The sequence below is a fragment of the Bactrocera tryoni genome, unplaced genomic scaffold (genome assembly GCF_016617805.1).
Source record: "Bactrocera tryoni isolate S06 unplaced genomic scaffold, CSIRO_BtryS06_freeze2 scaffold_720, whole genome shotgun sequence".
NCBI lineage: Eukaryota > Metazoa > Arthropoda > Insecta > Diptera > Tephritidae > Bactrocera > Bactrocera tryoni.
This window is the reverse complement of record NW_024396388.1, coordinates 1-17,387: the sequence shown is the minus strand read 5'-3', so window position 1 is coordinate 17,387 and position 17,387 is coordinate 1. Positions and strand designations below refer to the sequence as shown.

Here is a 17,387-nt window from a genome sequence, read left to right as displayed (position 1 = left end):
TTAATTCAAATTGTAATTATTCAATGTGAAATATGTCAGGAAGTAAAGTAAGTCCTATTAAACCAAAATTGAAACTTTCGGAGAAGCCCTCAAAAATTAATGATATTGTACATATAGATAAGTATGTAATGAACAGGCATCATTTTTTGACAATAGTAGATACATTTTCTAAGTTCGGTGCAGCATACTCGTTAAATGATAGAAACGACATAACCATTATCGAACAGCTAGAAGATCACTTCACTAAGATAGGGAACCCAGAAAAATTAAAGCAGTAAGAATAAAATAATTCCTAGATAATGAAAATGTTGAAGTCCACTTAACAAAACCCAATAGTCATGCAGGTAATGCAGATGTAGAAAGATTCCATAATACTATAGCACAATAATTTATAAAAAATTATTAATTAGTTACATATATAAATAACCCAACAACAAACAGTAATACTGATAAATTTGCTGAATTCCCTAATGAAATAAATATATCAACCGGAAATCAGTAAAATTGTAATATGATACCATTTCCTTTGCTACTCGTATTGTAAAAATCAACTTCAATGATACGAGTACAAAACAAAATCATTTTGTTAACAATATTTCCGAGAATCTGTATAAACTATTCAGTTATGAGGTTATTACCTTAATCAGCATTTAAGTAAAAATGATGTATAAGCAAACACTTACTTTCATGCAAAACATATGTAATAAGTATAATAAGTATTTATGATTTGTAAGCAATAATTCATTGCAATAGTAACTCCAATGATTATAATTAATAAAGTGAAAGTTTAGTCTGATTCTAATATCCAAACCAGTCACCGACTAAACCTCGTACTGAGCAGTTGAGTTAGCGTCTTTCTCTGAGTTTATAGCTATTCATATAGCTCTCTTTTGGTGTTTTTTTTTTTTGCACCCGGGTCTGCTTACTTAATTAATACTTATTTTAAGTGAGAAATATAATCCAATACTTATATAAGTGTATTATAATTTTTTCACTATGCCCCCGGTGGGCTTCCAGTTCCTGCGCTGGCCCAAGGTCCCCAACCAAAATGTAAAAAATCGTATCAAAAACTCCAAGATGCTTTTCCTGACTTACCGCTAATAAAAAGTGATGACCCAAAGTATATTGAAATATGTATATGTATATTAAATCCGATGAGAATACTACCTCTTTCGAAGGTTTCTTGTTTTCGTGTTTTCAATGCCTTACTTACCGTGAGCAAAGATATAAACAAAATAAGTGAATTACGCGACGGCAGCCTATTACTGTTAGTGAAAAATAAGCAAGTAGCAGAAAAGTTTATAAAAACGAAATGTCTTTTCAACATTGGCGCTGTTAGCGCTAGCTATCATCAACATCTTAATTGTAACAAAGGCACCATTTATGCACCGTTTTTAAACGATATGCCTGAAAGCGAAATAATAGAAGGACTGAGTTCTTTCGGAGTTTCCGCGGTTTATAAGTCCACTCGCAAAGTTGAAGGTGTCATAAAGCCTACTGGTGTTATGCTAATATCATTCAACAGTTATTCCCTTCCAAACAAAATAAACATCGAATGGAGGATGACCTCTGTGCGACCGTACGTGCCTAATCCAATGCGCTGCAGGTCATGCCAGAAATTGGGTCATACGCAAAAACATTGTAAAGGTTCCCCAACATGCGAAATTTGCAATTTTCCTTCTCCACACGATAATGACTGCATCCGAGTCCAACAACAGCCTCTTCCATTTCTAACTTAAACTCGCTTAATAAATATACTGACTTCAACAATACTACTACCAACACTTCTGTGCAATCTAATCCACCTAATCACGAAAATTTCTTTCCAACAACAAGCATTTCCAACGATAATCAATACTCTACTGAACATACTGAACAAATAGAAATTGACTCTGAATAAATACGCTTAGCCTTTACTCTCTTTTGAACTAGTACTCAATTGGTGACACTCAGCTTCAACTGACTGCTCATACGAGTTGATATTCTAGCTCTCTTCTGTTTCCCTTTTTCTTTTTTTCCTACATAGATCTTATGATTCCATTATTGCAATGGAATTTAAACGGCTACACTAATAATTACAATGAGCTTCAATTATTAATACAAGATCAGGCCCCAGCTATTATACTTTTAAATGAAACTCACATCTCTTTCAACTCGTCGGCTTTTATTCCTAACCAGTACATCGGCATGTTTCACAATCTTCCACATATTAGCACAGGTAAAAGAGGCATTGCGATTCTCATAAGAAGAGATATTCCACACAAAATTAATGCCATTCAATCCAACTTGCTGGCTATGTCGATCGAAACTATCTTAGTTAAAAAATCACCATTATCTGCACCTATATTGCATCAGAAGAACAATTTACCAGTACAGACATCCTGCAATTAATCAACCAAGCTTCTACTCCTTTAATTTTCGCTGGTGAATTTAATGCATGGAGTCCACTATGGGGCTCTCCAATAGCCACAAGAGGGGCAAATGCATTGAAGACGCTTTACTTTCCTCTAACTTAATATGTTTGAATAATGGATCCGCGACACACTTTTCCACTCACTCCACTTTTCCCATGTAGATCTTACAATGTGCACCGACACACTTGCCACAGAGTGCGAATGGAGTATACTCGATCACCTGCATGGAAGCGATCACTTCCCCATTGTACTAAAATTGCACCTAGATTCAACTAACTAAAACCACAAAATAAACAAGGTATTCAAAACTGATTACGCTGACGCTGGGGAGAAGTTTCAGACATTGCCAGATAAATGGCAATAATACAGACAGCTTGGTATGAATATAAACGGGCTCGATCACTAGTCAACTTAATATCTTTCAGGAAAGCCAATGCTCTTTTCCGTCGTTCCGCGTAACAGGCCAAGCGTAAATGTTTTCAGGAATTCACAAGCAAAATAAATCCTTAGTCTAGTCCTAAGTTAATATGGAACGCTTTAAAAAAACTTTCTGGAGTGCCTAGAAATCTAACCATTCAATGCGTAAAGGGGCCAACAGGTTTGGTAACCAATCCATCCGATATTTCCGAGTTATTTGCAAACCACTATTCTGAAACAAGCTCAGATATTTCATTCAGCACACAGTTTCAAACCTCTAAAACCACCACACTGTCCGACACTTCCTACTCTGTCTCCCCTCTTTCTTTTTCTGCTAAACAAATAGAAACCAACATTTCACTGTCTGAATTCGAGTTCGTTGCATCTACCGTTAAGGGTAAGTCCCCAGGGCAGGATAAAATTTCTTATCCAATTATCAGACATATGCCGAAAAGTCTCAAGCTCCGATTGGTAAAGCTTTACAACAAAATTTTCAATACTGGTGTCTACCCCCAATTTTGGAAAACGTCCTGTGTTATACCAATACTTAAGCTACACAAATCCTCCGAGGAACTTGCTAACTATAGGCCGATTTCCCTCCTTCCATGTATGGGCAAAATTTTGGAAAAGATCGTGGCTAACCGCTTGATGTGGTATGCTCAGCGAAACAAGTTTATATCACCGAATCAAGTCGCCTACAAAAAAGGTCAAGGCACGTTAGATGCCTTAATCCAACTAGACTACTTCATTACTAACGCTTTGTCCAGCAAAAACCACGTGTCCGTACTATCTCTGGACTTTCACAGAGCTTTCGACAAAATTGGAGCCCATATTATTATTCGACAACTTAGAAAATGGAAAATAGGCCAGAATATGATACGTTTTATTACTAACTTTCTCACAAACAGAAAACTCAAAGTCAACGTAAATGGTTTTCTTTCTTCAACACTCCCGCTTTCTAATGGTACGCCGCAAGGCTCACCTCTTTCAGCCTTCCTTTTTATCATTGCTTTCGATGATATTAGTAGGATGATAAAAAATTACATAGGAGTTGAGCACCAGATCTATGCTGACGATGTCCTAATCTACACAAAAGTCTCTGACGTTAATTTAGCTCAATCCTTATTTACTAATATACTCGCCAGAATTGAGACTTGGTCACTGGAGTCTGGTGCTTCACTTTCCTTAGACAAAACACATATCCTTCATGTATGTAGGAAGCAAAATTGCAACGGTATTTCACTTACCCACAACCAAACTAACATCGAATGTAAAACACAGCTGAAAATACTAGGATTAATTTTTGACTCTAATTATAACTTTAATGCTCACTGTAAATATGTCAGAAACTCGTTAATGACACGATTAAATATTGTTAAATATCTCTCGTCTAAGCATTAATTTATTCATCCGAACACACTAGTCAATGTTGTCAGAGCTTTGCTAACTTCAAGAATAGATTATGGGCTCCCCATCTATGGCAATTGCTCCAAAAGCAGTATCAACCTTTTAAATGCACCTTACCATTGCGCAATACGGCGAAGTCTCCGGGCCTTTCCAACCTCGCCAATAAAAACGATAATGGCTGAATCTGGTTTACCAACTATTCAAAATAAAATTATAGATTCTTCGCTCCAAATTCTTGCGAGAACACCAACCCATTACTAAATACAACTATCACCCATGCCACGAAAAAAAGAAAAATTCCAAGAATACAATCGGCTATTTCGAGATGCTTAAGTTTCGCTGCAGAAAATAATATTTTATGTAACGCAACATGCAGATTCACCACTCGACATCCTCCCTGTCTGATCAATGATAAAATCCTACAGAACAAGCTTATGTTTTGTCCGAGCAAAACACACCAAACGAAGTCTTTCAACAAACCTTTGCTGAACTGGAATCTAATTATACAAATAATGGCTGGAAGTTATTGTTTACGGATGGCTCCCAAGTCCATCGATTCCTCTTCGTTAGCAGTTGTCACTGCCACAGGAGAAATTATTTGCAATTGGCTTATCCCCTCAACGAGCTCTGTATTTACCGCTGAAAGATCTGCTATCTTTTTGCAGTTAATCACGCAAAAAAGACTAAAGGAAAGTTCCTCATCTGTACAGACAGCAAATCGTGTATGTATGTCTGCAATAACGTCTCCTTCCAGTCGCAATCCCATAATAGAAGTTATCAGGGACGCGGTCATTGGTGCCCCTCAGAAAATCCAAGTAATGTGGATCCCTGGCCATGCTGGTATTACAGGCAACCACTTTGCAGACCTCGCTGCGAAAAATGTAGCCAGGATTCCTGCCTTAACATACTACGTCTCATCCAAGCAAGACATTTCTAACCTTATTAAGCACAAAAGCCAGCATCAAAAAAACGCAAGCGGTCAATGGAAAACATCGTAAACATCACTACGCGGTCATAAACCCAGCCAGAAATCGAATAATCTACTCGTCAACAGTTCCAACTAGCGCAATGAAGACATATACTCGATTAAGGGTTGGACACCCACAACTCTGGCAACATTGATCTCATAAAACTACTAAGTGAACCTTCAGAAAAAAACGTTATGATTGTATATAGATTCTTAAAAACCAACGATTTGTTAAAACATATTTAAGCAACTTACATCTTTACTAACCCTTAGCAAATAGAATTTTTCACCTAGTTATAATTACAAGGCGGCTGAAGGCCTCGTAGCCAGTGCTGCGGTTATGTATTTATATAATAAAACTCTTTTTGTTATATGAATTATTATAAATAAAATAAATAAATAAATAATATCCAAACCACCTGGTTTAATTCTTTAGGGTTAATTCGGTACAAGCTTTTTAAAAATATCTGAACGCGACCGTAATATAAAATTCGCGCGGCATTTAAAATGTTTACTCGACGATAGCAATAGCGAGTATACCTTTGTGCAAATTTTCGATTAACTCGTGAAATTTGCCGTCGCCTAATAGATGAACTAGCCCCACACAATACAAAAATGTCACTACCTTTAACTGTAAGGGTTCTAGCAGCTTTGAACTTCTTTCTGTAGGTAACAACGTCAACTTGACTTGAGTCAGTCGTCCCTTTCGGTCTGTAGCAAAACTTATTGTAAAGGTGAAGGGAGGAGGGGCAAGTATTAATAATAGACTAATTTAAGCTAATTTATTTGCAATATATTCCAGAATTTTTAAAAAATTTTAAAGCAGCAATTGACTGCACACATATTGCTATAAATATAATTTGAATAGAAATCATCTGTTTATATTTACATTATTTTGTTCACTACACGTGTGGGGAAAATCTTTGCGAATTGAAGCTTTTATTTTTATCAAGATCGCTTGATAAATATTTGAGCTAATTGTCAATATTTTGTTAATTTGTCAAGTGCACAGAATAGGGGTGTAAGTATATGTATATTAGGCTGTTCTTACTTTGTATGGAAAAGTTATTTTATTCGAAATTTTTGTCACGAAAGCTGAAAATAGTTGAGACTTGATAAGAAAATGAATCTACGAAAATTTCACGCTTCTCGGACCACGCCTTATAGTGCCGATAGAAAATTGTATTATTAATTGCACGTCAGTCATACCCCAATGGTATCTTCGTTGAATTATGTATGATACATTACAAAACATTATTTACATTTCACAAATTATTATTTTATATTGCTTCATTCAAGTTTATTTCGTCTCTCACTATATCAAATTATCAATGCATTGAATTAAGAAAACATTTTTTTGTTAAAATCAATTTCCAAATTTCTCAATTGATGACAACTTACCGTTTCGTCTAGACGCCTTTTGCTAACACTTACGTTATTGTTTTGGTATTGTTTGCACTACGATTCTTTGATGAGCAAGATGGTACCGTTACACCGTCTCGCCGTCAATGCTTTTGCCGTTTCCATTTTACGGTGAGCTCATTCTGTTTCTATTTACAAGCAAGAAAGAGTGATTTGAAGTGAAATGGATTTAAGAAATAAAAATAAAAGATTTTTGGTTGGTTCGATCAACTTGAGTATTCTGGGCTCGAAACTACCATCAAATAAGCAAGTGCTACAGGTACTTTTTTTTAATATTCGTGTAGTAAAGTTATCTGTGTGTGAAAGTGCAAATCTTGTAATTCGAGAAGTACTAATATTTTGGGAAAGGCTCGTTTGCCCACTAAAGAAAAGCACCATTGCACTAAAAAATTGTATGACGAGTGGCGTTTTCTGCAGAAAAATAATAAAAAGTCCGGTGATTCTTACCGTGAAAAAGAAAAAGCTTTTGTTAAAAATTTGGACAATTTATTTGATGTTGCACATGCAGATGTTATGAAACTCGTAAAGGTTGAAGAAGATAGGCTTTTTCTTCTCGGACAAAGACAGCAGGGTCGTGTTGGTTACCTTGGATCAGTCGATTTAAATTTATGTCAAGCAGAGAAAAAAAGGCAAAAAAGAAGGCATGATGAAGAAGAACGTCGGGAGCGAAATATTGCTGAACAAAAAATTCAACCGGGAGAAATATCATTTAGCAGTATTTCTGATGATTCAAACGAAGTAGATAGTGATCAAGCCGAAGCTATACCGTCACTGAAGAAATCGAGAGTAGTCAAGAGAGGCCAAAAACATTTTATAACAACAAAATTAGTTTCTGTCCTAGATCGATGCCAAGTAAGTGTACGGGATGCAGTTTATATATTACAAGCGGCTGCAGAAGCTCTTGGCTACAATGTTGACGACTTGGTTATAACTCAAACGTCAATTTATCATCAAAAAAAACACATGCGCTCTGTGCAAGCTGAGCTGATTAAAGAGAAGTTTAAATCATCACTTCCGCCATTCCTTCTTGTGCATTGGGATGGTAAGATGCTGCCATCATTAAGTAAGTACAAATTTGATTTTATTTACAAAGATTAGAGGCAGGTATCTAAAAATAACATACATTTTATAATCAAGATGTCCATGATAAGAGTGCTGAGCGGTTGCCAATAGTTGTTTCAGGAATGGACCATGACCAACTTCTTGCCGTTTCAAAACTGCCAAATTCAACGGGCAAAGAACAAGCAATAGCAGTATATGTCATAATGCGTTGGAGGAGTGGAATGTATCGGGAGAAAGTGCAGGCATTATGCTGTGATACTACAGCTTCAAACACTGGCCAATTGAGGGTGCCCGCGTGCTCTTAGAGCAAATGCTTCATAGAGAGCTGCTTTATCTCCCTTGTCGACACCATATATTTGAGATAGTACTGAGAGGAGTGTTTGAAGCTAAACTTCCACACTTCACATCAAGCCCCGATATTCCGTTATTTAAAGAATTTAAGAAATCTTGGTCAAAGCTTGACAGAAAAAAATATCAAAGTGGTATGGAGGATGAACATTGCCGTGAAAGCATTAACGATGTAATCGATGACATTGCAGATTTTGCTGCACAACAATTAAAAAGGTCTAGTTAGAGAAGACTATCGAGAGCTTTTAGAATTGACATTAATCTTCTTGGATATAAAAAGTGATATACGAATCCGGATGGCACGCGCTATTTACTGTTTAAAAATATTCCTGTTCCGAGCTCAATATCCTATGCAGGAAGAACAAAAAGCAGCACTAGCTGATGTCTGCATTTTCATAGTGCGATTTTATATTAAGATTTGGTTCAAATGCTCCGACGCTACTGCTGCTCCCGTTGACGATTTAAATATAATAAAAAGTTTAAAATATTATGAAAGTATTGATTTTACAACCAGCGATGCTGCACTGCGAAAATTGTCTAACCATTTATGGTATTTGACAGAGGAAGCAGCCGCTTTAGCCTTTTTTGATGACAGACTATCAGTAGAGACAAAAGTCAAAATGGTCAGTGCTCTTAAAACACCCGGTAGATGCGATGGATGCAAAAAACTTATTCTAAGTTCAGAAGACGTGGGACAATTGTTAGGTATAATATGAGAATAATACTCTTAAATTTTTATTTTATTCTTAAATTATTGTCTTACAGACGAGACCATGGAGCATTTCATATCTTCCAACAGTCTCAAATTGTTTTCAAGGCTGCAGATAGATACCAGCTTCTTGGATTTCAACCCAGAAATATGGCAGACACAGGCTTCATATATGGATGGCAAAAAAATAATAAACTTTCTAAAAGTAGTTAACGACACTGCAGAAAGAGCCGTAAAACTAATGCAAGATTACCATGGATTGCTAACCAAAAATGAAAGTGATTGGGGTTATATTTTGCAATGCATACAAGAACATAGGAAAATGTATCCGAATTGTTCAAAACAAACTTTTAAAAGTTGTAAATAATTATAATTTTGTGTAATGTATCATACATAATTCAGCGAATGTACCATTGGGGTATGAGTGACGTGCAATTAACAATACAATTTTCTATCGGCACCATAAGGCGTGGTCGAGAGGCGTGAAATTTTCGTAGATTCATTTTTCTTATCAAGTCTCATCTATTTTCAGCTTTCGTGATAAAAATTTCGAATAAAAATTTTTAACGAACAGGCTAATGTATATGAACTGAATACGCTCACTTTGGGTTTTGTAGGGTACAACGTAAAATGTGTGTACATGTCCCTTTTATCGCCAATTCTTCTTCTCTTCCTCCAGCTCTTGAGAGTGTTGTTGTATGTGGTTCTGTGTCTTAAATTCGCTCCCGTTTTTTTTATTGCTAGCATGTATTTTTATACTCTCGCAACAAAGTTGCTAAGGAGAGTATTATAGTTGTGTTCACATAACGGTTGTTTGTAAGTCCTAAAACTAAAAGAGTCAGATATAGGGTTATATATACCAAAGTGATCAGGGTGACGAGTAGAGTTGAAATCCGGATGTCTGGCTGTCCGTCCGTCCGTCTGTCCGTGCAAGCTGTAACTTGGGTAAATATTGATATATCATGATGAAACTTGGTACACGTATTTCTTGACTCCATAAGAAGGTTAAGTTCGAAGATGGGCAAAATCGGCCTACTGCCACGCCCACAAAATGGCGAAAACCGAAAACCTATAAAGTGTCATAACTAAGCCATAAATAAAGATATTAAAGTGAAATTTGGCACAAAGGATCGCATTAGGTAGGGGCATATTTGAATGTAATTTTTTTGGAAAAGTGGACGTGGCCCAGCCCCCTACAAAGTTTTTTGTACATATCTCGGAAACTACTATAGCTATGTCAACCAAACTCTATAGAGTCGTTTCCTTCAGGCATTTCCATATAGAGTTCAAAAATGGAAGAAATCAGATAATAACCACGCCCACCTCCCATACAAAGGTTATGTTGAAAATCAATAAACGTGCGTTAACCGACTAACAAAAAACGTCAGAAACACTAAATTTTACGGAAGAAATAGCAGAAAGAAGCTGCACCCAGGCTTTTTTAAAATTGAAAATGGGCGTCGCGTCGCCCACTTATGGACCAAAAACCATATCTCAGGAACTACTTGACCGATTTCAATGAAATTCGGTACATAATATTTTCTTAACACCCTGATGACATGTACGAAATATGGGTGAAATCGGTTCACAACCACGCCTTCTTCCAATATAACGCTATTTTGAATTCCATCTGATGCCTTCTCTGTATAATATATACACTAGGAAATGAAAATACAATTCAATACTCAGAGTACACAAATTGATCTAATCTAATTAATTTTACAGCAAAATAAAGAAATATGTTAATGACAGATAATGAAATCTCGATTATCACTTTATCATGCGAGTGTATAAAATGTTCGGTGACACCCGAACTTAGATCTTCCTTGTTTGTTTGTTTGTCGGTTTCGAGTCCGGTTTGTGTGTTGTTTTTACTTTGTTTTACACTGTTTTATATACATTTTTGTTTCGGCTCACATGCACTTTTAATAATGTTAATAATTTTTTTGTATAATTAGGACTTAACCATAATACGTGAACTTGTCAATTTGTTTTTATATTTTTATGAATTTGGTTTGTGTGTCACTGCAATATTTTTATACATTTTTCTTTGTTATTAATGTAATATATGTATGTGTATTTGTTTGTACCACGACTTTTTGTTTCATGTATGTATATATGTATATTGTATATATATTTTTTTTGTTCGCCACTACACTTCACCACACTGCACTGGTTTTCGTTTTTATTTTATTCCGTGGTTTGTCTTGTCTTTTTAGAATTTAGTACTTTTCTTCTTGGACGAAACCAATAGTGCCATTCGGAATGGCTCGAAGGACCACGAATAAAAGCCTTCAAAATTTATATGGAATAACCGTTTTATTGACCTAAAATAAATTTTGTTGGTATCTTAACTCTTTCAGTAAATCAAACTTTAATAAAATTTTGAACCTCTTATATTTTAATATTAATATTTTATATTTTTAATAAGAATCAATGTCGATGAATTCCGGCTTGAGGGCGTTGGCGATCGAGTTTTTTCAAATCTTAAATGCAGCGCGCGGTGTCGATAAAACGAATATAATGTAAGATGAATCTTGATGTGCTCAGTGTATGTGACGAATTGAGTGTGCCAGTTTTTCTCAGATAAAGTGGAGGGATGCTTAACTCATTTAAGCAAAGAAGTATGATTTATGTACATATTATACACATAGCAAATGTATAGTATACACATATATATATCAAACATAGGATATAATTAAACATTTTTGTCTTATTTGAATATTGAGGTACAAAATATTGCCATGTATATAAATCCTTACCTCTTTAATGGCGTAGACACCGCTTGAAGCGATTATAGCCGAGTTAACAACAGCGCGCCAGTCGTTTCTTCTTTTCGCTACGTGGCGCTAATTGGATATTCCAAGCGAAGCCAGGTCCTTCTCCACTTGGTCCTTCCAACGGAGTAGAGGTCTTCCTCTTCCTCTGCTTCCCCCGGCGGGTACTGCGTCGAATACTGCCAGAGCTGGAGTGTTTCCATCCATCCGGACAACGCTGACCTAGCCAGCGTAGCCACTGTCTTTTAATTCGCTTGAACTATGTCAATGTCGTCGTATATCTCGTACAACTCATCGTTCCATCGAATACGATATTACTTAAGTAGCCAATGCGCAAAAGACCGCAAATCTTTCGCCAGAATTTTTTCTCTCGAAAACTCGTAACGTCGACTCATCAGTTGTTGTCATCGCCCAAGCCTCTGCACCATATAGCAGGACGGGAATTATGAGCGACTTATAGAGTTTGGTTTTTGTTCGTCGAGAGAGGACTTTGCTTCTCAATTGCCTACTCAGTCCGAAGTAGCACCTGTTGGCAAGAGCAATCCTGCGTTGGATTTCCAGACTGACATTGTTGGTGGTGTTAAATAGACGAAATTATCTACAAATTCAAAGTTATGACTGTCAACAGTGACGTGAGAGCCAAGTCGCGAGTGCGACGACTGTTTGTTTGATGACAGGAGATATTTCCTCTTGCCATCGTTCACTGCCAGACCCATTTTCTGTGCATCCTTGTCCAGTCTGGAGAAAGCAGAACTAACGGTGCGGATGTTGAGGCCGATGATATCGATGATGGTATCGAACGGCTCGGAGAAGTCCTTCCCGATCATGACGGAGCTTTTGGTGTTGCTCAACGTCACTTTACACAGCCGTGTTAGTTTTGCGGGGATACCAAATTCAGACATCGCGGCATAGAGGCAGTTCCTTTTCGTGCTGTGGAAAGCAGCTTTGAAATCGACGAAGAGGTGGTGTGTGTCGATTCTCCTTTCACGGGTCTTTTCCAAGATTTGGCGCATGGTGAATATCTGGTCGGTTGTTGATTTTTCAGGTCTAAAGCCACACTGATAAGGTCCAATCAGTTTGTTGACGGTGGGCTTTAATCTTTCACACAATACGCTCGATAGAACCTTATATGCGATGTTGAGGAGGCTTATGCCACTGTAGTTGGCGCATATTGTGGGATCTCCTTTTTTATGGACTGTGCAGAGCACACTTAAATTCCAATCGTTGGGCATGCTTTCGTCCGACCATATTTTTCAAAGAAGCTGATGCATGCTCCTTATCAGTTCTTCGCCGCCGTGTTTGAATAGCTCGGCCGGCAATCCGTCGACCCCTGCCGCTTTGTTGTTCTTCAGGCGGGCAATTGCTATTCGAACTTCTTCATGGTCGGGCAATGGAACGTCTGCTCCATCGTCATCGATTAGGGAATCGGGTTCGCCTTCTCCTGGCGTTGTGCGTTCACTGCCATTCATCAGGCTGGAGAAGTGTTCCCTCCATAATTTAAGTATGCTCTGGGCATCGGTCACTAGATCACCTTTGGGGGTTCTACAAGAGTATGCTCCGATCTTGAAACCTTCTGTAAGCCGCCGCATTTTTTCGTAGAATTTTCGAGCATTACCCCTGTCGGCCAGCTTATCAAGCTCTTCGGACTCACGCATTTCAGCCTCTTTCTTTTTCTGTCTGCAAATGCGTCTCATTTGGGGATGTTTCGTCGTGGAGGTTGAATTTACCGACCGTAGTGCCAAGTATACCTTCTCTGCCCACCCTGGCGTTAAAGTCGCCAAGCACGATTTTGACATCGTGGCGTGGGCAGCTCTCATAAACGCGCTCCAAGCGCTCATAAAGGCATCTTTGGTCACATCGTCCTTCTCTTCCGTCGGGGCGTGGGCGCAAATCAGCGAACCTCGCTTTGATGCGTATTGTTTCTAGACGCTCACTCACCGGAGTGAATGATAGGACTCGGCGACGGAGTCTCTCTCCCACCACGAATCCAACACCAAACTTGCGCTCCTTTATATGGCCACTGTAGTAAATGTCACAAGGACCTACTCGTCTCAGTCCTTGTCCCGTCCATCGCATTTCTTGGACGGCGGTGATGTCAGCCTTTATTTTCGCGAAGGCTGAAGGCCTCCCAGAGGATACTTGGGCAAAGACCGGAAGTAGTGAGCTGCTTGAGCCATGTGTAAAATAATCGTTTCTGGCCACACCCAAGTGAATGGCGATCAGAGAACTTTCCTCGCTTGCGTGAACTTCTACACATGACTCCATCCTCCAGTAGTATCTTTACTTACCAAAAAACTTTAAAAGATTTATGATCAGTTTTAGGACTCTCCGGTTACTATAAACGATTTATAAGAGACTACGCGAAATTAGCGAAACCCCTCACAAACCTTCTTAGAGGAGAAGATGGAAGAATATCAAAAAATAACGCTTTCCGATGAAAGTTCAGGGCACAATCTGATACCAGCAATAGAGGTGCCTATCAACGTATTTAAAAATCAAATATGGTTACTTACAGGACAAGAGAATTTTTTCGAATTCAAAATACCCTTTCCTACATATCACAGACATATAATCATTAAATCACATTTTACTACTGACCTATATAACTTTTTAAAACGCCATTTAAACCCTTCTGTAACTCATGAAATACTTGCTTCTGAGGACATAATAGGCCAAGTCCCAAAATTATATCTTATACACTTTATTACCTTCAAAATTAGATTCAACCAATCAAAAGTTGAGGACTCAGAATCAAACGAACAGTAAGAGAAACAAATTACAGCTGAACATAGAAGATCCCATAGAAACGCAATAGAAAATAAAAAACAGATAATCGAAAGATTCTACTTCCCCAAATGCAGCCTAAAATTAACAAAATAGTCAAGCAATGTAGAATATGTTCAGAAAATAAATACGAGAGACACTTAAACAAACCAGGGATAAAACATACCACAATTCCTGAATATCCAGAATAAATTCTTCATATCGACATATTTATAGCAGAGAAAAAATTAATACTAACAGCCATAAACAAATATTCCAAATACGCTTAGGCAAAAATAATTATAACCAGATCAACAGAGGATATGCGGGAACCGCTCAGACAAATACTCTTCACATTTGGAATACCAGAACCTGTACTTATTGACAACGAAAAATCACTCAATTCTCACTCCATAATTTTCATGCTAGAAGACCAATTAAGGACTAAAATCTACAGAACACCGCTGCACATAAGCAAAGAGAATGGACAAATTGAACAGTTTCACTCAACTTTTACAGACATTTTAAGATTCTTAAAGACCGAAGACATAAATAGAAATTTTGAAGAATTACTAGATAGAGCCGTGTATGAATACAATTTTAAAATAACTCCACAACTGGACCAAAACCACTAGAAAACTTTTACGAACGCAAAGCTTACATAAACCCCGAACAATATGTGTTCAGCCAGACAAAACAACATACAAAGACTGAAGCTCAAACAAGAACAAGACTTGGAATTTCACAATAAAAACAGAACGACTTTCAAAGACTACTTTCCAGGGCAGACAGCTTATACAAAAATTAACAAAAGATATGGCACAAAATTGATTCCTTGCTACAAAAAAGAAATAGTTAAGGAGAACAAATCATCGACAATTATAACATAATCAGGCAGAGTGGTCCACAAAAGTTTTATAAAACGAGAATAAAAAAAGTAAGGAAGGGCTAAGTTCGCTCAACGGAACATTTTATACTCTTGCAACTTTCAAGAATCAAAGCCAGGGAAGTACTTTAAGGTGTAAAATCAATCACATAGAGTAATTTCAGACGGATGTTCTAAAATCCTGATATTAGTTATATTGACCGACATTGTCGATCAAAAGTCAACTATAGGTACCGGAGTCTAAATATTCGATACCTAGGGGCTTGAAAAGTTTTTATTGGATTTAAATAATTTTTGGTCATAAGGTGACACACTAAAAACATTATTAGTGCGAACTTTTACCCCGTTATTATTAATTACTTCTTGATTTGTATACTGGAAAGTTAAGGAATGAAGTGGAATTTAAAAGTTTCTCTCTCATACCATCTCGGTGGTAAAATTTAATGTCTTTGGCGTATTTAGTTATTGATTTATCGCGCTTTTAGTAGTTTTTATCAGTACCGTACATTTTCACAATATGCGTAGAAGTTCTTATACATAGTATTCATGCTGAGCGAATTTGGTTGTTGTAGCTCATGTGTCTTAGGAGATATATACATTAAACTTATTAGAGGGCGGGGCCACGCCCTTTTTTCAAAATTTTTTTTCCCAAAGGTGCCCCTACCTACTGCGATCCCCTGTACCAAATATGAGTTTTATATGTATATTAATTTAGTGGTTAGTTATGGCACTTTATATGTTTTCGGTTAACGGTGATTTGTGGGCGTGGCAGTGTTCCGATTACGCCCATCTACGAATTCAAACTTTTTTTTGTACTAGGGAACCTACGTACCAAATTTCATCAATACATCTCAATTTTTACTAAAGTTACAGCTTGCACGGACGAACGGACATACAGGCAGTCAACCAGTTTCAACTTTTCTCGTCACCTGATCATTTAAATATATATAAAACTCTATATCTATCTCGATTAGGTTTAGGTGATATGTACAACCGTTAGGTGAACAAAATTACAATACTCTGTAGCAACTGGTTGCAAGAGTATAAAAAAATTAGAATAATAAATAAAAAATAATAAAAAATAAAATGAAGTATAAAAATAATTTAATAAAAATAACTTTGTAATAAATTTATCTCATTCTGTTTTACATTTTTAGTTCGACGATGACTTATTAGCTATGTTGACAAAAGTTACTGCCAATGTTCAGATCCCTAGGCTACTCGTTCTCCCCAACTTCGTAACAATAGATTCAGGACCGACAAAATTAGAAACTACATCCTTCAAAATTATACATCTAATACAGCTGCAGGACTAAGACAACACCATTCGACATATAGCGACGGCAGTTAACGAACGAATACCGAACCATCCCCTCAAATATATACTTTCATCCCTTCTTAATCAGGCAAAAAATTATTTAAATAGAATTAGAATAAATGAAGACATTAAAAAAAGATAATTAGATTTCATAAGATCAACTAGGAAATGTATTGCAGGAATCCTGACCATAGCGAATACCATATTTTGATAGAAAAGATGAATAACGTTAAAAAAAAACAACAGGCAAGTTGTAATAAATAAACTAATAAACGAAAAAACGATTTAATACTTCAAATTAAATATAAATTAGAAAAAATAAAATAACAACTAATTAACATATGTATGTAGCTTATGCCATCCATTGGCAAAATCAAATATAATAAATTCCTCTATTTTATCAGACAAAAAAATTGTAATCACAGAAGAATTTTTAAGAAATGAAAACATACATTTATATACCATAAGTAAGAGCGATAAAGAAAAAAGAATTAGTTAAAGTTGAGTACAAAACAATTCTATTTTGTGAAAATAAAATTTAAGGAAAATTTAACAATTGCAAATCGTATAATAATTTGTCTATTTGAAGCAGAGAACGTATAATATAGAGAAGGTTCAGAGCAGGAATAATGGGATGCCCAACTTATTCCAGTGTGAGAGCGCCTCAAAATAAGCGTTTTTTATAACATTTTCCATTATGGCCAGATCGAACAAAATAAGAATTTTTGGGCATTTTAAATTAAAATACCCAACATTTATTACGATTGCAAATTATTATATATTGGACTTTTAATATATGGCGAAACTACTTAATTCCTTTTTTATGATTTTATGGTATATTAAAACAACTGACTTTCGATCTTTCAATACTTAATAAGGTGAATTAAGCCTGTTGTC

General features: G+C 36.5%; 1 protein-coding gene across 1 annotated transcript; it reads left to right on the top strand.

Annotated features, from left to right (window-relative positions):
- Positions 1 to 8,657: 8,657 nt before the first annotated feature.
- On the top strand, positions 8,658 to 9,113 carry LOC120781928. The gene is made up of 2 exons (XM_040114099.1): positions 8,658 to 8,742; positions 8,803 to 9,113. The coding sequence occupies exons 1-2, from the start codon at positions 8,658 to 8,660 to the stop codon at positions 9,111 to 9,113; spliced, it is 396 nt and encodes a 131-aa protein (XP_039970033.1).
- The last annotated feature ends 8,274 nt before the right edge of the window (positions 9,114 to 17,387 follow it).

Coding starts and splice junctions, on each gene's coding strand:
- LOC120781928 (XM_040114099.1), top strand. CDS start 8,658: ATGGTCAGTGCTCTTAAAACACCCGGTAGATGCGATGGATGCAAAAAA. Junction 8,743..8,802: donor AGACGTGGGACAATTGTTAG/GTATAATATGAG, acceptor ATTGTCTTACAG/ACGAGACCATGGAGCATTTC.